The sequence below is a fragment of the Andrographis paniculata genome, unplaced genomic scaffold (genome assembly GCF_009805555.1).
Source record: "Andrographis paniculata isolate CXL003 unplaced genomic scaffold, ASM980555v1 Contig76END, whole genome shotgun sequence".
NCBI lineage: Eukaryota > Viridiplantae > Streptophyta > Magnoliopsida > Lamiales > Acanthaceae > Andrographis > Andrographis paniculata.
In genome coordinates, this window is record NW_026137613.1 from 1,368,468 (window position 1) to 1,390,735 (window position 22,268).

The 22,268-nt window shown below is 30.4% G+C and overlaps 3 protein-coding genes across 4 annotated transcripts; 1 reads left to right on the plus strand and 2 right to left on the minus strand.

Annotated features, from left to right (window-relative positions):
- Positions 1–4,906: 4,906 nt before the first annotated feature.
- Positions 4,907–9,179, minus strand: LOC127266621 (uncharacterized). The gene is made up of 11 exons (XM_051296937.1): positions 8,735–9,179; positions 8,484–8,566; positions 8,223–8,358; positions 7,407–7,894; positions 7,263–7,310; positions 6,952–7,126; positions 6,757–6,869; positions 6,579–6,675; positions 6,280–6,499; positions 5,965–6,118; positions 4,907–5,500 (listed from the first exon to the last, which is right to left on the minus strand). Exons 1-11 carry the CDS (start codon positions 8,940–8,942, stop codon positions 5,060–5,062), a joined length of 2,163 nt encoding a protein of 720 aa, XP_051152894.1. The 5' UTR covers positions 8,943–9,179; the 3' UTR covers positions 4,907–5,059.
- Positions 9,180–11,080: 1,901 nt separating this feature from the next.
- On the plus strand, positions 11,081–14,484 carry LOC127266577 (uncharacterized). Of its 2 annotated transcripts, none has more exons than XM_051296858.1 (3): positions 11,081–11,370; positions 13,754–13,935; positions 14,363–14,484. In XM_051296858.1, exons 1-3 carry the CDS (start codon positions 11,234–11,236, stop codon positions 14,392–14,394), a joined length of 351 nt encoding a protein of 116 aa, XP_051152815.1. In that variant the 5' UTR covers positions 11,081–11,233; the 3' UTR covers positions 14,395–14,484. The 2 variants fall into 2 exon arrangements, with proteins under 2 accessions (XP_051152815.1, XP_051152817.1); XM_051296860.1 differs by having other exon boundaries at positions 13,754–13,833.
- A 4,336-nt stretch (positions 14,485–18,820) lies between these two features.
- Positions 18,821–22,268, minus strand: LOC127266491 (protein WVD2-like 3; the record flags this gene model as incomplete). Its single annotated transcript, XM_051296747.1, has 7 exons — positions 18,821–19,380; positions 19,512–19,622; positions 19,768–19,839; positions 19,965–20,052; positions 20,149–20,234; positions 20,639–21,191; positions 22,036–22,268. Coding segments are annotated over 7 exons (1,425 nt in total), but the record flags the coding sequence as incomplete, so codon positions are not given.

The window sequence follows — 22,268 nt, forward strand, 5'->3', positions numbered from 1 at the left end:
GTAGTTATTAGTACGATGTTTTAGCAACGCGAATCTGAGGAGGTATTTTCGTGGGTTAACTATGACAAGCGTTAGAGTTAAGTGAGTTGTGGTTGTTTGTGTCCTTAATCAGCACTAATTAGTGGAATTCCTCCTAGATTGGTATTTCTCATATGTAAATTTGTTGATAATCGAACCGGGTCAACAAACACCTTGTCTCATTGTTGTTTTATGTTCTGCATTGTCTCGTTGTTAAAACGTTGTTATAACTGTAAATCGTCGACGCTTAGGGAGTTGACCTTTAAAGTGTTCGAATGTGTTTTGTTCGATAAATCACTTTCCCAACACCTTTTTTTTTCTATTTTAGTTCTAATGATTTCATTTTTCAAACCATTGACTTCAATTTCAAATTTTATCATTTTAAAAAATATAAATAATTCACAACCCAACTTATGACTACAACAAAAAGAAAATTGATATACAACATTATCCATTATTTATTAAAAAATAAAGCGCCCCAGTATCGTATTCAATAGTTATAAATCTCGTCCATTCATTTGATTTTTAAAAAGTTAAATTAAATAAAAATAAAATAAGGTAGCAATTGGTTTGAACTGAAAAACCGCATAGTCAAGTTGAAAATGTAACAATATATGGGTTATTTGGTCATTTCTTTACTATCTTTTTTATAAAATATTATATCAAAATTACTATTTAAAAAAAAAAAAAAAAAAAAAAAAAACAACCCAAAAGCCAAAAATAAAAAATACACTAGGTTCAAAGGTTTAGAACCACAGTTGTGGTTTTTCTTGTTTATCATATTTTTTATTTATCATAAGAGAAAACTATTGGTTGGTTATTATAAGATAAAAGAAATAATATCTTCCCACTATATATTTATTTATTTGAAACTATTTCGTGTTTGACATATTATAAACTGTAAAATAATTGATATGCAAGAATAATTTTCACTTGGCAAGTTCTATTTGTGAAAATTGCAATAATAGAGTCCGCATGGCTCCGTTCACGTAGCATTTTTAAATTAATTGATTTTTTGTTTGTAATACGAGAAACTGTGTCAAAAAGGTATAAAACATATTATTTCAAATTGAATATTTGACTTTTTAACTTTTAGTAATGAGTATTTGAAGTTTATTTTGACTTTTTTACTTTTGAAAAAAAAAATTGTATTATTTATTATTATTTTGGAGATTCGCAATTAAAAACTTTATTGAGAGAAAAAAGCCATAATTAATTATCACATGTAATTTTGGACAATAATAATTTGATTGTATTAATGGCTAAATATTCACTTCCTTTCTTATTATATATAGTAGTTGTCACATGAGATTTAAGGATGATATAAGAAAAATATGTCTATATTAGTTATTGAATTGAAATATGTCCATGTAAAATAAATATATACGTGTGATAATAGAAAATCGGTAGGGATCATGTGTTGAATAAAATGTAACAAGAATAATAAAACATTCTGATCCTAAGCCATAAAAAAAAATATACATTACATAAATTAATTACATATATATATATATAAGTCTATAAATTTTAAAACTTTCTAAACTATATATAATTAATGGCATGGGATCTGGTAACGTATATTAATTTAAGGGTATAAAATTAATCTAATTATTACTAATTTAAATCAATGGAGATAGACAAAATTTATTGATTTTTATTCCAACCTCAATCAATCGTTTAAAAAGCAAATGAGACCTCAAAAAAATGAAGTTCCAAGTATTCATTTCCTTCGCCAATACCAAATGACGAAGTCGAACTATTTTTATAATTTTTCAAGATTTGAATAATAGTCAAAACTATTAGAATATCACCAATCACAAACATCCAAACCTAGTCTAAATGTCTGCCAACAAAATGCTATGTATTGCATTTGTATACAACAACAATAAAAATTTAGTTTGAAAGTATTGAGTTGTTTTAACACTACAAGAAAAAATTATTTTTGTAACAAAATTTTTTTGTCTCTAAATCTACTTTTTCCGTTACTAATGACATTAGAGACGGAATTAGTAATGAAATTACGTTAGCTACGTGAACTTTAGGGACGGAATTCCGTTACAAATATATTATTTTTTTTGTAGTGTAAAGATGTGCGACCGACGTTCTATAGCACCGTCAATGTTGACGTTAGTTATAAGACCCCATGAATAATCTAACTATGAATATATAATTGTCACTACATATACATGGACTTTGTGTGTCTTTGGTTGATTTTATTATTATTAATTTTTAAATTTGGTGTTTTATTTTTTATTTGTTTTTGTATTATGGAATATAAATAATTAGTATTGATAATGAATATTGAATATAAAGAATATTAAAGATTAAAGAGTAAAAAATAAATAATTAATTGATTAATATGGATAGAACATTGATTAATGTATAACGTTGAAGTATACATAGGAGGTACTTGGTTAGTGTTTTAGTTTTAGAGATTCTCTTTTTAAGGTATAGGAAATTGTATTTTTAATATATATATATATTACTCCGTAAATATCTATTTACTTTTTACACGTAGTTTTAGAAATATTAGTATTATATTGGGATATAGTAAGAATAAAGTAAAAATGACTAAAATAACCTTATTAGTATATGTGATATAAAAGTAATGACGTTCATGTAATATATTTTAAGTTGTAGGGTATTTGTAATATTAGGTAGATAGTACAGTTACTAAAAAAGAAAATGGATACTTTGTTATGGAACGGACTAAAATGGAAAAATAGATACTTTGTTATAGGACGGAGGGAGAGGGAGTATTTTATATTGAAACTTGATCTTTTTATTAAAATATACATTATATATAGGGTAAATTAATTTTTTGTCCCGTAACTAAAGGTCGTCTTAAAATAGTCCTGTAAGTGAAAATTTTTCGCAATTTAATCTTCAATGTCTATGTGACACCTGAATGGCATGCCGACGGACACATGTCGGCCAACTCAGCGTCATGTGGCTGACATGTACCCGCCACATGAATTATTTTTATTTTTATTTTTTTTAAATATAAAATGACAAATATAAAATAAAATATTAAAATAAAAATAAATAATAAATAATTAGTAAAACAAAAAATAAAAATTATCCATATATCCGTCAAGTCAGCAACACACGTACTTCACCTTTAATAATTTATATATTAGTATATTTTTTAATTATATTTTTTACATATATATATTTTTTAACATAAACAATATAAATTATCCATTAGCGGCTAAGCTATGTGGCGCTAACTTGACGGATATGTGGATAATTTTAATTTTTTAAATTTGTAATTTTATTTTTTTATATATTTAATTTTATGTTTTATTTATTTTTTATTAAAAAATAAAAATTATCTACTTGGAGGACACGTGTCAGCCAAGTGGCGCTTATTTGGCTGACACGTGTCCACCCGCCTGCCACACAGATACCACGTAGACATTGATGACTAAATTAAAAAAAAAATTCTACTTACAAGACTATTTTAAAACGACCTCCGATTACAGAACTAAAATGATAAAAGAGTTCAATTATATTTAAAAAAATATTCACGTGAGTGACTATTTTAAGTAAAAAAATCATTACTCGTTTTTACTTTTTTTTACTATAAAAAATAGCAATTATTACTCACTTTTATTAAAATTCAAGGCCCGATCAAATGAATACACACTTGCATAACACAGGGAGTACTATTTATCAATAATATTTATTTTAAAAAAATTCCCATCAAATCCTTGCATAAGATATATTATCAAATATTGACTATTTTACTTTTGATATAAAAATTGTCTTATTTATATCAATATGTCTGAAAAGCCTACATATCACTTATGGACACAAATATAATATACTGTTACTACGTGTATCAATTATGGATGCATTTATGAATTTATGTAGGCAAATACGTCGTATTAAATTTGGATTCGAATTACTACATGAAAAATTCTATGCCTATAAATACTATACGAAAGAATGAAAGAAAAATGGCATACATCAATTCACTCTTTTTCCCTTGTCAACATACAACATCATTATTACTCATTATACATAATATACATATATACAAACGTACACACATAACATACCTATATATATATATATATACATATATTATTACTCCCGTCGTCCCACGTAATGTCTCTATTTTCTATTTTCATCCGTCTCACGTAACTTGTCATTTCTATTTTTTGAAATATAATTATACACTTTAATCATATTTTAAATTTTATAATTTTTTAAATTTTAATTAAACTATTTAGTTATATTTATAATTATTTTTACTAAATAATAATTATTTTTACTAATACACTTTTAACTGCCTACTAAGTCTAGTATCTCCAAAATATCTTAGACGGAGGGAGTATTATATATGCAAGCTATACATAATATATATATATCTACTTTAGGTTATTGTATATAATATAATACAAAATAAATTAGCAGTAAAAATAATTAATATTTATATCGAGTAATCCTATAATAATATCGCAATATCGCAATGCAATAACTATTATATGCAAATTTGGTTGTGTTTTAAGTTCAATTTTTAAATTAAAATTAATATCAAAATACAAATATAAATATAAATATCAATATATTAAATTTTATATTTTCTAATTTTAGTTTGTTTTATATACTCTATAATATTTTTAAAATTGAAAAAAGTTAACTATACCTTACCTATTACCCCTTGCAATGCAAGTATCTCCTGTAGTGAATATAGAAACAACATACTTTTATTTTTTTTATAGCCTTCAGCTACTACTAGTTACGCTTTTGGTAAACAGCCGAACTAAACCTAATAATCTGCAAATTAGGTCTGACAAAGTAAATCACACTAGGCGAACTATATATGACAAACAAGACCCCGAGACATCGGAGTCTGTTTGAACCTATGACCTCACTGTCCTTAGGGGACAAACAACACATTTTTTTATTATACACATATGCGTCAACAATTAATTTTAAATTGAGCAATGTTGTACATATGTATATATATATATATGTATGTTCCAAAACAAGAAGAAAAAATCACTATTTCAAGTATGGTTATTGCAAAGACTTACGCGTTACTTACGCCGGTCGATCTCATCCCATCCCATCCCAGCAAAGCACGAAAAACTCCTCTAAGAATCAAGACAGGATCTTCCCTAACTTCCACTTTCGAACATCGCCAAGCAATGTGCTCGTCGGGCCTAACTAAAATAGCACCTCTATCACTCATCCCACACAGATCCCACCATGAAGGCGATGAATCCGAGCGCTTCCTCACTTGGATGACATCGACAACATTAGTCCATGGCAAGACTGCATTTTCGCTGCTGTGAATTCCACCACTTGTTTGTTCTTGCCACATTACACATACTTTCAGTGATACTTTATAATCCTCGGCCACCTTAAATGCAGCTCGAGCCAACTCATATGACTCTTTGATAGGCGGTATCATGAGAAGGTACTCGATTTTATTACTAGAAACAAGGTCTAATGTAGACATGGCGGCACCCTGTGAAAGGAAAAAAAAAAAAGGACAAATCTAAGATATTACAACATATAAAATTAGCAAAATTGTTTATAACCTGCATGTAATTTGAAAAGTCTGCACCATACTCCTTCGTGATTTATAGTGATTTATAAAATGTATGAGATTCTCTCGTGTTTCTAAGAAAAGCTGCATACAATCCCCTAAACTTGCGCAAGGGTCCTCATATTTTTGAAAGAAAATGCATAGAGTCCCCTAAACTTGTGCAAGGGTCCTCATATTTTCGAAAAAAAATGCATAGAATCCCCTAAAAATGAAATCCACAATCTTTAGCCTCGTGCAGTTTTTAAATAATGAAAAAATAGTGCAAACTTTCCAAAATACAGATCCGTTATATGCAAATTCGCCTGTAAAATTTACAAGTTGAGGGGTGACTTGACTGTCTGTGTGTGTGTGAGAGAGAGAGTATGTGTCATGAGTTAGCGCACCTCACTTGGAAATTTCGAAAAAAGTTGAATTTCCATATGAGGCAATCTTGATCCCGGAACCGAGGAGGGAACATACTCCCTCCTACGCCCAGTTGGGAATTCTTGTGCACCCAATGAACTATTATTGTCCGGTACCAATGCTCCTTTAGAATACCTACCATAATGTCATGTTTTGGGTCACATAATTAAGGTGAAAGTTTAGAATATATAAAAATCTCATGATGCATGTCGGACTGGGTAAAAATTTAACAATCAAAGTAGAATTAGAGTTTTTAATGATAAGATGCAACGACAGAAATGAAAGTCGGATGGCACCTGAAACCAAGATCTTCGGCAGGAAACTGGAGTTGGAGGCTTTTTCCTTCTTCAAATATACGTCTAAGTTTAGAAAGCCTTGAAAACCCGAGAGGATTATTCTCATTCAAAAGAGAATTGGAAAGCTGCAAACGCCCTATGCTGAAAATTCCGTCTAAAATAGTCTTTTGCACGCCGGAAGGTAGGATGGAGCCAAGAGTACCATTCAAAGAGCGATGAACTACAAATAAAAAAAAATATGCTCAATGAATATACCCGATGAACCAATAAAAATTCACACTTCTAGTTCATGGATTTACCTGAGTTAGCAATACTTGGATCAAGACCTAGAGCTGCTGGGACAGCTATTGCTGCTTTAAAATTTTTTACACTTAGGGTTGTATTATAAACTGCAATCTGACAAGAATCAGGAATTCAAAATTAGATGTATATTATGCTTTTCAAAGTTTAATATTGCTGTACTTGCACAAACTATACCTCCTTACGCTCAGTCTCGTATGTAGAAAGCACTGTCGGTGGTGAGATTCCCTTTATTACAGAGGCCAGCTTCCAGGCAAGATTATGAGCATCCTGGATGCCGGTGTTCATTCCTGTCGAATGTAAAAGGGCACGGGTATTTATAAATTCAGATAATTTTTTGAAGAGGAGGACAATTTCACGGTAAATCCATACCGAAGCCACCAGCAGGAGGGAAGCGATGAGCAGCATCCCCGGCAAGTATTACTCGGTTATTACCACCTAAGAAAGTATCAGCAACTTCTGCATTCATCACCCAAGGCTTTACATCCAAGACATTTAGGTCTGCAAGCTCTCGGCCAACCAGATTGAGGATTAATTTCTCACACATCTACATGAAATAAAATTCTTTCATCGACGGATTAATTAAGAGATCATAATAATTTCCAAAACAGGTACAGTGTGAGTAATTGAACAATTCCGAAATACACAACATGTTTCAATTAAGTGAAGATATAGAAAATTACCCCGAAGCTAAAATCTTCAAACTTCTGCTGAGGAGGATAAAAAGGTACCTGAGCAATACAACTGGTGCTAAGGATTCAAAAGTTTGTGGCGAAAATGTAGTATGAGATAATTCACAAGCCTCGAAGGCACAAAACTCATCGTACTTGCAACACAAATTCTCCTTGCTCCAAATCATGAGCAACAATGACACCTATGGCTTCTGTATTAAAGATAAAATACAGCATTCCCGGCCTCTCATTTATCAAGTACTGTCCAAGATCGAGACTTGTAAAGTGTACACTGATAAGCCTTTGCAAGTCTTGCTCGCCTCTCATCTGTATTCCCATCAATTTTCTAACCACACTTCCTGCACCATCTGCGCCAACAACGAAATTACATGGAAAATCTTTGGTTATGTGCTTTCCCTCCCTTGCTAGATGTCCAGTCACTGTTACACCACCATCAGAAATGTCGATAGATGTGCATTCACAGCCCATTACTATTTGTTTTTCGGCAAGTTCAAATTCACTGGTATTCATTGTCTTGTCCGTAACTTGAAACCCAATGTCCTCAAGGTGTTTAATTAGCAACCTCATAAGTTTATACTGTGAATAATGGGCAACCGATACTGGGCTCACAACTTTGTCAAAATCTGCAAATGAACGAAATTTGCAGCAGCAAAAAACCTTGTAAATGATACAAACAAATAAGCACACAGTTCATTTATCTTCATTATCAACCCCAGAAGAAGCATAATAAAGGGGACAAAAAAGAACAAAGAAATAAATTACAATGTCAAATCAAGAATAATACAATGTAGGAACATAATAATGTAATTTCTGTCCTCAACTCATCCCTTGAGTCGTCTAAAAGCAATTCTTATTTACCAACATAAATGATGAATGGAGAATCAGTTTCTTCGACAATACCAACAAGTTCTTCATATAATCATAAATCTTTAAAACTGCAATTCCGTATACCTTGTGATTGCATATGATCAACAGAACCAAGTATTGGACCCGTGAGCGAGGAGCAGTATATAAACTTCCTCCACCAATCGACGGGTGGTTGATGCCTTAAAATCTCATCCGCCAAGCCATTTAATTTCCTAAATATCTGTCAAATCAATAGTTAATCAAAACAAAGCTGTTCATTAACTAACAAGCTCAATATATAACCAAAAGAAACAGCATACTTGCACCAATAACTCAAGCTAACAAAACAAATGAAATTGCTCTAACCTCCATTGATCGATTGTTAATGAAGTGAGCTTGAGGATGTTGTGAAAAGGCTTTTCTTTTCTCAACAATTGTGCATTTTACCCCTGCTCATAAATTAGTAAAAAATAGCAACATTACAGTTCCTTCTATGAAAAAATGCTTAGAGAAAGTTGCATAGTAATTCATTCACACATATTTCAGAATAGCCTTGGTAGAATTAGAATTGGTTCTCAATCAAAAAACACGATTCGGAAGGAACTGGAGAGCTTTACCTAAATTGTTGAGAAAATAAGAGAGGGCGAGGCCAACAGGACCTGCGCCAACAATTAAAACTGGTACTGTTGAATCGCTAGTGTTAATTCGACCACCTCCGCCTCCGCCAGATAATATCCTTCTCTGGACATACAAAGTGCATTTCAGGGCGTCGATTTTTGGTCCATGGAATCTGCTCACGGGCCTTAGAAATGCCATTGCGGCCATACGAGGCCTACCTGCAGCGAATCAATCTCTGTAGCCTGCCGGAATTGTTGGCGCTAAGCCGTTCTGTTTAGACCTCGAAAAGGCAGCCACCCACAGTTCACTGTTGGAACCAAAAGGCAAAGACAGGGAAGGAAATACGAAGAGGAAGAGGAAGACGACCGACGGGGCAGATACAGATACAGATACAGGTAGAGGAAGACGGAAGATTGCGGCGGTGTGTGATATAGCAGAGGATTTTTATTTTGATTTTTAAATTAAATAACAATTTAAATGCAATATTGTATGAATTTGAAATTATATGCGTGTGTTGCTTTCCACCGTCATTTTATTATTTGAATTTTTGTTTTTCAAAAATAAATATACTCTATCTTTTTGTTTTTTTTAAGAACAAAAATGGCAAATAAGACTATTGTATTAGAAAAGATTAATATTATTATAGGACGGATCAAAGGAAAAAAATTAATAATTTTTATTAAGTGACAGAGTGACTGTATATTTTCTTCTTTCATAAAATATTTTATCAAATACTCCTTCCGTCCACAAATGTCTTACTTTTTTATCTGGTACGAATCGAACAACTATTGTCCTATTTTATTTTTTAAACATAAATTTTATATTTTTACCTCCAATTCATTTATTACTTTTAATATGTACTATACAATTAAGGGCAAATTTGTCAATTTATAACAAAAAAAAATAATCACCGACAATAAAAATTGGACGGAAGAAGTATTATTTTAATATTAAATTTAAATTTAAATTAAATTTTAAAAAAAAAACACTATACATTTAAATGAAATAGTAAAAAATAGTAGTTTATATAAATATATTATAAAAAAATAATATTTTTTAATTGAATTTAACTTTTTGTAATACAATACTCTCCGTTTCCATTTTAAATAAAAAAAATTTGCTTTTTTGTCTTATAATAATTAAAAATGTTTTATTTCGAATAAAATTTACTAAATTAAAATATATTGAACACATATAAATTACTCCTTCCATCTCATGTAATATGGGTGTATTACCGTAAATACGAGAATTTAGATAAAGTATAATTAGTAAGTAATTAAGAAATGTATTAATAAAAATAATTATTATTTAGTAAAAATAATTATAGATAAGATTAAAATAATTAAATAATTTAATTAAGATTAAAAAATTAAATTTTAAATTTTAAAATATGATTAAAGTATATAATTAATTTTTCAAAAAAAAAATGATAAATTATATGGGACTAATGAAAATAAAAAATAAGAACAAATTATGTGAAAAGGAGGAAAGTAGTAATATAATTAATCATCTCCAACCCATCTTTAAAAATAGCTATTTTGCATAATGAGTTACTCAAATATAAAAGAGCCAAGGAAAATTCCTCTCATGTGAGATAACACAAGTTTTATATATTTATTTTATTTTATTTTAAATTAAAAGGTAATTAAATTTTATTTAAAAATATGATTTTGCTTATTTATTTTATTTTATTAATTGTAAATTATGTATTATATTTATATTTTAATTTTATAATTAATATTAATTTTTATATTATACTTCTTTTATCTCATAACAACTGATATTTTTTTTTTTTTCATTTTAATTGGTTCCAACACTTTTCTATTTTAAATAAAATCTACTAAATTAAAATATTTTTAACAAATATAAAAAAATTAATTAACTACATACATTATGTAAAACCTACTATTAAAAACCTCTTTATTTATATATCTCCTTAAAAATAAATAATTTTATTTATATTTAAAATTTCATTTCTTTTATAAAACTAGTTTATATTAATTATAAAAAAAAAAAATATTTATTTATTTATTTATTTGTATAATATAAACTTTTATTCTCTACTAAAAATATTCATATTGCAGATATAACTTTTTAAAATATTTAAATATATATTCTAATTTTTAACGGTTAATTCCCTTAAAATTCCTATCGCTCAATATTTTTTCTTATTTTAGTCCTCAATTCTAATTTTGTTCCACACAACTCCCTACGTATCCTTAATTACTCTCTATTTATAATTTTAATCTGTAAAATTACTTTTATATGCCTTTTATATTTTATTTATTTATTTATATTATCTTACCTTAGATAAATTCCAAATCAATTTAGGATCAATCCCAACTGCACTCAAACCTTTCCACCAACCCATTCGCGCGACGGCGACTAACAACCGAGAAATCGACTTCTCACTTCTCTCTGACGGCGAAGACGATCACGTCGAATGAAAATTAAAAGTGCAGTTTGAACTTCATCTCCATTTATTTATATTCTTCACGATGGATGACGAATCTCCCCTCAACCAACTCGGGCACCAACACCAATCCAAACGATCGCGATCGTGCACAAATATCACACGCAAAAGTCGAGTCCATACTCAAGTGACTTCTAATATTGATTTAGGTTCAACATCGAGGTAAAAATTTTGATTTTCTTTTGACAGTATCAATCGAATTTAATTTATTTATTTTTTCTATGTAAGGTGAGAAATATATGTGACCAATTTTAAAGATTCATTATATATTTTTGCTAATAAAATATAATTTATCTTTTTCAAAAATTATTTTTGCTTAATATCTATACGATGGCATTACAATTCATATTACTTACTCTATGTTCGAAAGTAAACTAAATTGCAGGTTTAATTAAAAATTAATTTTAATTGCTTTTATTTAGGCTTAATGTTAGTATGTTCTGTAGTTATTTCTAGAAAAAATATATGTAATTAGAGGACATAGCGTGATTTATTTCCGAGTTATTAATAAATTGTATATTTTTATCCCGTGTTGGTTGACTAGAGTTAATTTAATTTTTTTAACTAAATTCTTATTTTGATTTGATTTTCAAATTAAAGTTTTTGAATAAATTGGAATCCTTTTAAAATTTTAGAGGTTTCTTCTATACAAATTTTATTACATTTTATTTCTTTTTATTCACTTTTACTTTTTGATGTTATTTTTGTTATTTTGATGTAATACAATTTTATGTTGTAGAAAATATATTAAGATTCTTATTTCTAACATTTGTTATTGATATATATGTTTAATTTTAATTAACAGAGATAGCATTTTTTGGTATTCTACTATTTTCTTTTGAAAAGAAATGAGTTCTTTGAAAAAGATTATGAAAGAAGTGCATTTTGCTACTATTGGCCAAACCCCATTTAAGCATTTTTTTGGACATGCCAAAAGGCATTATCCCGTGGGATCATGTTGAGGTGTTAATGGCTCAATTTGATTGGTCAACACGAAAGTTCACATTTGGTAGGAATATTGTTGTACAATTTTCATGTGAAGAGTTTTCAGTCACAATGGATTTAATTCTAGAGGTTTACATGTAGTTGATAACATCCTATCAACATCTGAATTACTTACAAGTTTGTTCAATGGAAAGGTAAGTAACATCAAACGCAAAATCATTATTGAACATATGAAGAGTGTTTTGAAAGAAGAAAATAGTGAAGGAAACATTCAAAAATTTGTTTCTTTGTTTATTTTGTTGTGTTTATTTCCAACTAGAAATTGTTCGGTTCCTCCATTTTTGCTTTGGCATATTGACAATTTAGATTCCATTGAAGAGTATGCTTGGGGTAGAGCTGTATATGATTTTTTAGTGAAGTCAATGACAGACTTCAAATCTCGAGAAAGAGTCTGCTTGGATGATTGTATAGTTAGACTAATGGTATATGCTTTATTTTTTTTCTAATATTTTATAAATTCATAATTTAAATTTCACAATTAGGCATTTTAAAAATTAATATTGCATGGATAGATTTATGAAAGAATTCTCTCTCTAGCAGGCCATATGATGTACCTATTGTTCCCCGATTCATGAGGTGGATCGAGACAAAATCTATTGGGGATGGTGAAAGAAGTTTGAAGTTACCGGAACAAATTAAGCAATGTGATATTATTGAATTCACAGTCAGAAAAGTAGATGAGTCATTGATTAGAACACTGCAACTTGCACAAGAGATAATATTTATATTTTATTTAATTTACAATGTAATGTTTTAATATGCATATTTTTATAGGATATTTACGAGGAATGCATGAGACTAAGAAATGAAGTAATAGAAAATAAGGCATTGATTGAGAAGCTTTGCACGCTACTACATGGATTCGATGAGATATGTTACTGTTGTAGTGAATCGAATAAGGGAAGCGAGGATGAGTGAGTTGAAAAGGTTGTGCCCGGTGATTCAAAGAAAATAGCTATTGATGAAATGAAAGTTGTTGCGCATGAAAATAAAAAGAAAATGACTATTGATGATGTGAAAGTTGTTGAGGATGGTGACTATGAAGAAGTGCATGAAGATAAAGAGAAATTAAATAGAGAATGGGATGATGTCGAAGCTCATAATAAAGAGGACACAATTGAAAGGGCTGAGAAAAATAAGTGCGTGGAGAATTTGATTGGAGAAAACTTTGATAATATATGCAACTTAGAACACTTGATATCATCCATTGCCCAAGATGTGCGTGGTCGAAATGATAGAAAAAGAAAAAAACGTAGTCTATTTATGACTCCACCTACCTCTCCTCCGCCAAATCAAATAAGAAAAAACAAGAATAAAGCAATAGTTGACCACAAGAATGATAGTGATTATTCTCCTAAGGAGTATGATAAGTATCACAAGAATCTTAACTTCAAATAGAGAGAAGCCATTTCTGAAAATGGACGTGAAATTATTGATAATTTTCTTTGCAATGCAAAATTTAGGCAGGTAATATTGTTTTTTTTTTTGTGTATTCTTAATGATATTTTCAAATACATTTATTGTTGTTTTTATTTCGTAGGGTCACTGTTTGGCATTCTGAAGATCAACATGTAGTTGGAACATCTATTATTGATGTTTTGTTCAACCGTTCTACACGTGGTGAGATTATTGATGGATTTAACGAGATTATTTGTAGGAAAGCACACAAACGCCTTCATAATCTGAATCATAGTGTAGGATATGTTTCATCTTTTTTTTACGGTAAGGTCTATTTTATTATTTATTATTATTATTATATAAAATATCTATTAATAACGCCTATTGTGTTTCAGAAAAGCCTTATGAGTGAGTTGCGTACCAAGGGATTTAAAACTGGTTATGTACCACTAAATAAATTTGATGACTATCTTGGTTATTTGTGAGATCCTGTAAAAAATGGTTTCAATAGAATAGCATGAGCAATGTGTCGTGGTTGTCGGTATATCCTTATTTCAGTCTTAATTGGCTTCCATTGGCACCTTCTTGTTATTGATTCTAAGGAAAAATGTATTACTCACCGCAACTTTATACCTTCTCCAAAATCCAGATGCGAACACTCTAGTAAACTTTTATTTTAATGCGAGTACAATTTCACTTTAAATATACAACTTGTAGAACTAATATATGTTGTTTTATTTATGTAATGCAGGGAAAGTTTCTTCTTCATTTTCTTCAACTTAAGGTCCATGGTTGTAATTGGAAGTCAAGGAATCACGGCAAGCCACGTACCCAATTTTGTCGAAAACAAGATCCAAAAAAGCTTGATTGTGGTATGTTCGTGTGTTTCTGGTCTGAATGTTACATCCATGATACATCTACTTGGTGGGACCATGAGAAGATAGTGAATATTGAACACTATCGAGCTATTGTTGTTGCTTCTTTGTTAAGTGATGCTCGAATTGAATGAAAAGAAATTCTTGTTGATGGACAAAACGGAACTGGTTTGTGCGTTTCTAATTTTAAGTTTATTCTTTGATGTGGTGGGTACTTTTAGAAAATATATTTTTTAGGACAATGACTTGTACCTTTTTATTTTATTTTTAATACTTTAATTTAGAATAACCAGTACTTCAACAAGGTGTGTCGTTTGTATTTTATTTGGCAAGTGTTCATACTTTTCTCATTTATTTTTAATACTTTATTTTTGACCAACGAATACTTCAACAAGGTGTCTCGTTTGTACTTTATTTGGCAAGTGTTTATACTTTTTTCATTTATTTCTAATACTTTATTTTAGACCAACCAATACTTCTGCAAGATGTTTAAGATACTTTTTTTTTCCTTAAACAAACTTTTAGTCGCTTGAAGCTAAAAATTTTTATAGATATTTTACTTTTTTTTAAGAGTTGCTGCTATTTTTATTTTACAAATTATTACTATTATAAGTATATCTATTCGAACAATTTATTGTCGAGCGATGGTTTTTAAATTAACACTGCACAATGTTTTGCTTCAAATATGTTTATGTCCACTGGATAGTAATCTTCTACTAATGTGACCTAGACATACCTCAATTCATGAATTGAATTTTGTAAGTTTACATCGACAATAAGCACGAATAAAATTATATAAGTTGAGTTGAAAAGATATCCTATCGCAATACTGAAATCATGTCGAAAGAGGTTGTGGTGTCATTTTTACTTTTTTAAATAGTATAATTAAAATTATAAAATTTAAAATTTAAAATATGATTAAAGTATATAATTATGCTTAAAAAAAATGACAAATTATGTGAGATTGACGAAAATAAAAAATAAGGACGAAGGGAGTAATAAACAATAATAGTGAGCAATTGAAGTTCTATTTAAAGCCCAAGTTGAGCCCCTTTAATATAAAATGGTGGTGAGCTGAATTGAACTGAAGTAAGTTTAACCCATTTCTTATTATTATTATTATTATTATTATTATTATTATTACCTTCATATGAAAATATCAAAAATTCAAAAACAGTTTAAATATGTACAAATAAATATCCCAAACTTCGATTATGAGCTGTATAATTTAGAGTACAAATTTCATATAAAATTTAAAAAGTTAAAATGCTGTTTACTTATATTTTTAATTTTCCTTTTACATTACATAATCTAAAATAAAATAAAATAAAATAAACTTTTTCTATATAAAAATATTTAAGTTTTGTTTGGTTGGTTGGTGTTTGAATTTTAATTTCAATATTATTTTGATTTGATATATTTTATAAAGAAAATAAAATACTCTCTCAGTCCCATGTAATATGGGTGTATTATTGTAAACACGAAAATTTAGATAAAATATAATTAGTAAGTAACTAAAAAGTGTATTAGTAAAATTAATTATAGATTAAGATTAAGACAAGTAAATAGTTTAATTAAAATTAAGAAAATTATAAAATTTAAATTTTAAAATTTAAAATACGACTAAAGTGCATAATTATATTTCCAAAAATAAAAAGGACAAATTATGGGACGAAAATAGAAAATATAAACAAATTATGAGGGAAAAATGGAGTATATAGTTAAAATGATACTCTTTTATGTCATAATCATAGGCACTGATTTAGTTTTACACACAAATATAGATTAATAGTATCCAAAGAATAATTTTAAAAAGAAAAAAGAAAAAAATATAATATACTTTTTAATAATAGTATATCTTTGATAAATATCAAAATAATTTTACTTTTTATTTAGATAGACATAAATTACAAAATAAATAGATTTGACTAAAGAATATTTATTTAAAAATAATAAATTTGTTTGTCTAACCTATTTTTTATTAGACACAATTGTCGAAAATAATAATATTCCCTCTATTCACTTGATATGTATTTACGTTCTGCACAAAATTTAATAAATATTATATTTTAATAAATGTTAGCAATAATTTTGTATATAAAACTCTTTTACATTATTGTAAAAATATTGATGAAAATAAATATAAAAGTAAAAGATATTTATAACATGTAAAGTTCATACTTATATTACAATCCAAAATATTATTTTTAATTTTTTTTTTTTAAAAAAAACATACCTTTTTTTTTATCCAAACCTCAGGGTTTTTACTATTTGATTCTCCTATAAAAAAATATTACCTCATCCACAGTTAATCTATCCATTTATTTTTTAATATTAATATTTAAATATTAATTATTATATTAAAACATAATACAAATTAAAAAAAACAACAATAATACATATCTTATAATACTAATGTAATAATATTTATATAAAAAAAAATTATACAATATAATAATATTTTTAATATTAAAAAGATATTTTTAATATTAAAATCAATGACCTCAAATACAAATGGATAGATTGGCTGAACGGTAGTATATATTTTTTTATCTCATAAAACATCTCATCAAACATTATTTTAATACCAAATTCAAACCTTTTCCCAAACCAAAAGCATTGAATATAATTTTATAATAAAAAAGACACACAAACCAAGGAGCAGAGAAATGCAACCTAGCTAGTTATTCACTATAGTTTCTGATTTCTTCAAAGGCTTTCACAAAAAATCAGTGCTATACACACACACACATATATATGTATGTTTGTGTGAATCCTGACTCATTCTTCTGCTATTAGAGTCACATGTAAACCACGAAAGCTCAATCTTACCAGAATTAACAGGCAATATATTTTGTCATCTTCATCAACAAAAAAAGAAAAATGAATTATGTCCAAACACAAACATATATATATATATATACATGCATATATTTGTACATATCATACCTGTAATCCGCAGAACGAATCGATCGACAAGAGTGTTCGTAGAGCGCTGAGGGGAATGAAGCCTGGTCCGACATCATTCCATAGAATGTTATGTTTCTACTCTAAGCCCTGCATTCAAGAAAAGGTCTCGAACCAGACAACATTCCCCTCAACATCTCATCACATAGAAAAAGAGAGATCAGCATACAAAAACAATCGAAACTCACATATATATAAATATATATATATATGTGTGTATGTATGTATACATGTTCGACTCGAATACACACAACACATATGGCCATGCATTCATTTTCCCATGGGGTCTTCCACTTTATATACATATCGTGATGACGGTGGAGCTAAAGCAAAGATGTATGTAGAGCAGAGCATCCGCCTATCTTTTTGACAAGTAGCTATACTTTCTACGCTTTAATACCCGAACCGGTTATGCCCTTTCACACCCAAGGAATTCACAAGTCTACTAATAATGTCGTTAATTCCTAAACATATATGCATGCAATTCAACACACAGTGCTAATTTCCTAAGGCATGTTTTCTCAGGCTATGTATATAAATATAAATACATACACACACGTGCATGTGTGTATGTGTGTGTGTCGAAAATAATAATTATAATTAAAGATGGGACCTGTAAGAGTTTTGTACCTTTTGGCTTTCTGCAACAGGGAAAATCAAAAGAAGGTGTAACCACCTTTAATCAGTGAAGCCATTGTTTCTGATTCCAAACTTGAACATAAAGGAACAATTAAAGTTATTCCCTTTACGGGCATCGAAGATTATGCAGAAACGAAGAAACAACAATTTACTCGTATATTGCATATAAAACTGATGAAAGACCCGGAAATGAAATAACATTAACAGTAAAAAAGAGTTTCTGCACAATGTAAATCTCACATATGCCTATAAATCACTTTTTACTTTTCTACTACAGATTTACTTCTCTCTCAGGGAATTTATTCTCAGAAAGTCATCCTTTACAGGTTACAGTCACAAGCAATGCTTTACGCGGTTTTGTGGCATCTTTTTTTCTTTTGATTTTTACATTCTTTTCATGATAACACTAGCCATAATGACGAGAACCAAAGGTTCTTGCTCCCTGTGAAAAGCCACACCTTTATTTTATGGGACCTAATGCCGGTAACTTTATGTCCTTAACCAAATCATGGAAACAGAAGCCCCCAACATGTATTCTTTCTGGGACATACCAACCTTTATCTACAATCATGGCTACCCGGGACTCGACTCTATCACACAAAACCTTACTTTTGAATATCTACCCATGGATTCAGACAAGACAGCATAGAAGACTAACACATGTAAGAAAGCAAGCAACCTTCCAAGTTGGGAAGTCAATTCCTTCTGCAGATAATCAAAGTTAACAGCTTTGACTAATTATGCAAGAAAAGATCATATTGCATGTTTGAAATCATACGGAGCACGACAAGAAATACAATTTACACCCGCATCATATATATATATAGGTTTTGGAAATGTATCTGATCTACAGAAGCTTACTTCACACTTTAATTTAAAACAAACCACTGAAAGATTGGTGATTGCAATCAAGCAGAACAGTAGCGTGGCCCAAAACAGATAGATCATTTATGCCAAATAACTTAAAACTCTTCCCGGAGTCGATTAGATAACTTACAACAGCTCATCAAGAATGAACAGCAATATCCATGCACCTCTCTCCAATCAACTTAGATGTAAAAGCCTTATCCATCTCCTTATTTTGGTGGGACTGTTCTCGACTTTTGTAGGAAGCTGTACCATTGGTAATATCAGTCCCTGCTTTCCTGTTTGCGGAAGCAATAGATGAACCGTCCCTGCAAATGGGATAACTGTGGCGAGTTTCTTGGGCTCCCCTGTCAAAGGTTTTTGCATCACTGCAGCTCTTTCTTCGGCCCAACTTTGGTGATTTTGCACGAGTTGGAGGTGGCTGGTATTTACCAGGAAAAAATTAAATCAAATTAAAATTATGCGATTGATAGTTTGATTTATTTTGGTTCTTAACCATAACTTGCAAGTACTATCTTATAATTTTTGCAGAAAAACTGCATGCAGCAGCACCTTTTTCAATTCAACCTTCGGTGGCGGCCCCTCAAGGTAAAAGCTCGGCATTGGGCTGGCCTTAAATGTCAAGCTCTTCCTTAGTTGCTTGATTGCTGCTTCAGACTCTTCCTATAAAGAAGCCATAAAAGTACAAAGATGCGTATCATGCAAGAGCAGATAAATATTTGGTGTGCTTCTAGCTTCGAATCAGCTGGTTGTGATACATTGGAATTCAAATTTAAAAGCTGATAATCTACAGAAGAGTTTGAATTACCTTAGTTCTTGCCTCATATTGAGTTTTCTCTGCCTCCAATGCTTGATGCTTCTCCTCTAACTTTGAGTAGTACTGAAATAGGCAAATCTTCACTCAACAAACAAATAGTAGCAGAATGTTGGAGTGCATGTTCATATGCAGACAAATTGTTTATGCATATCAATTTTTTGATAGCGAAACACATCATTTGCTACTACCTCCTTCCTTCTTGCAGCCCGTTCACTGCTCTTAAACACTGGAGCTGCTGCAATAGTTGTCTTAACCTTTCTCGCTGGCGTAACAGTTCTTGGCATAATTAAGGTAAATCAGAAACGGGGTGACAGCATCAAAAGAGATAATGATACAGATGAGATAATATTTTGGACTAAGATGATAGGATACGATGAGGCCACTGAGCAATTATCTTCATCAGGGCGCTTCTTGTTATCTGGTTGTAATGGCTTCCTCGGTACAACAGGTGTGACAGTCTGCACACAAATGAAATACAGTATCAGTAGTTGGTCTTTTGTTTATCCATATGCTCACTTCTCAACAACCTTGATTCAGATAATTCATCAGTCAAGACATCATTGATGCTTTCAGATTAAGCATAAAGTAAGAGATCAAATAGGCATAATCTAGGAAGTATCAAGATTCCATCAAATACTAAGTATATAGCAGCACCACATTTAGGAATAACCTGATGTTTTTCTCTTAACAAGTCAAGATTTTAGTTGAGAAGATAGTTTGGTATGCAGATTTACCATGCACTGAGAATTGATAATTACTTGCTGGTTGCAAAATATCGTAAAGAAAATTTTCCAATCAACCATGAGAAAATTCTTATATCATAATAAGGACTGGACTAGAAAATGGGCATAAAGAATATTACTGGATTCTGCTTCCCAGCTGTTGGATTTTGCGAAACACGAACTTGGGATGCTTTCTCTCCAAGGGAAGAACTGTTAAGCTCAGCTCCATGAGGGCGGATACCATATAATGCACGTTTTGCTGTTGCCAGAGCAAATGGTTGCGGAACTGTACATTTTGTTTTACAGTTACCAGTAGAGAGTCTAGCAACCTTCTTGTCACAAGCTTTTGTTGCCTTGGAATCATCAATTACTGTTTGATCTTCAGATGCAGCATCCTCCTTCTTCATATTAATTTCACTATTGAAGCCAGCTGAGTTCAGCTCATCTGCCTGACTTTGACAATGTTTTGTAACCTCAGATGATTTGTCAATATTGCATTCCTTTACTTCACAGTCCTGTACTTCAGTATTATCATCCAACATATGAACAGGCAATGAATCTAAATTAATGAGCTCAGGTAGTGGTGCCACATCCTGTGTGTAACCGGAATCATCAATGATACCATTGGAGTATATAATGACACCATCAGGCTCCTTGTCAACATGAATGTCACTGCCTTCCATTCCCAAATTCCTGAGACATCAGTAAAACCAGTATTATCTAGTCTGTCAACATGAATGAAGAATTATAGCATGAAGCAGCCATATTTTGGAACCGAATCACAACACAATGCAACTATACATACATTATGCACCATTATGGACTTCAGGAATAAAGGCAGCCATGATAAATAAGAAAAAGCACATCAAACAACAAGATCGATTCCAATGTCATCTGTTTACATTGAAAATCAGTCAAAAAGACATCCTCAGAAAATTGAGGATGTGACTCAACCATTAGTCCCAAATAATCAAGCACAAAAATTCCAACATTTTCCACCACAAATGGGTTCATTCAAACCAAAATAAGATTACATAAATAATAAATTAAACATCCAACTAAACCACCATATTTAAGAACTTGATCACAGGAAGAAGGTGCGTATCAACCAAATACATACAATTTCATTTTCATACCAGTCTAAGTTATTTTATTCCGAAAAATAACTCTCCAGAAGAGTTCAACTTCCGATGAACAAGGTTAAGGCATGATTTAGCACTAAAACACCAACCACTGTGACAATTCAGAATCCAAAAAAACTAAAAAATAAATAAAACATATACTAACCAAATATCATTATCATATCACTACAGTAAATCATTCCTCAGCTCCAAAATCAGTAATCTTAGTTAAATTCCCAAGAAAAAGCATAATGTACTCCTTTAAACATTCCCGATGCAATTAGATCTGCTCGCATCAGTTAAAAATTTGGCAACACCGAAGCAAATATGATCAAGCTGCAACTCCAAAAAGCGTAAACACACACACACATACAGGTATACGGAGGAAAAGCGTAAAATGCGGAACAATCGCTTACTGAAAAACTACAAAATCCTTCTTATCCTTGAGCTGAATTGATTGGGTGGGTGGATTTTGTGCGCGGAGAGATTCCTTTGAGCTCCGAGAAGGCGCACTGTGTGTCGACAACACTGTGCTTTGTTTGTCCTGTGTTGCAGAAGATAGTTTATAGAGTGGTTGGATGGGTGGGGCGGAGGAAACTAACGGCGTTAGTTGACGGCGGTTGGGAATTTGAAATGGAGTGGAGTGGAA

Coding starts and splice junctions, on each gene's coding strand:
- LOC127266621 (XM_051296937.1), bottom strand. CDS start 8,942: ATGGCCGCAATGGCATTTCTAAGGCCCGTGAGCAGATTCCATGGACCA. Junction 7,895..8,222: donor TGATCATATGCAATCACAAG/GTATACGGAATT, acceptor GTTCATTTGCAG/ATTTTGACAAAGTTGTGAGC. Junction 6,870..6,951: donor CCCTCCTGCTGGTGGCTTCG/GTATGGATTTAC, acceptor TACATTCGACAG/GAATGAACACCGGCATCCAG.
- LOC127266577 (XM_051296858.1), top strand. CDS start 11,234: ATGGATGACGAATCTCCCCTCAACCAACTCGGGCACCAACACCAATCC. Junction 11,371..13,753: donor GATTTAGGTTCAACATCGAG/GTAAAAATTTTG, acceptor TTTATTTCGTAG/GGTCACTGTTTGGCATTCTG. Junction 13,936..14,362: donor TGTTTCATCTTTTTTTTACG/GTAAGGTCTATT, acceptor TATGTAATGCAG/GGAAAGTTTCTTCTTCATTT.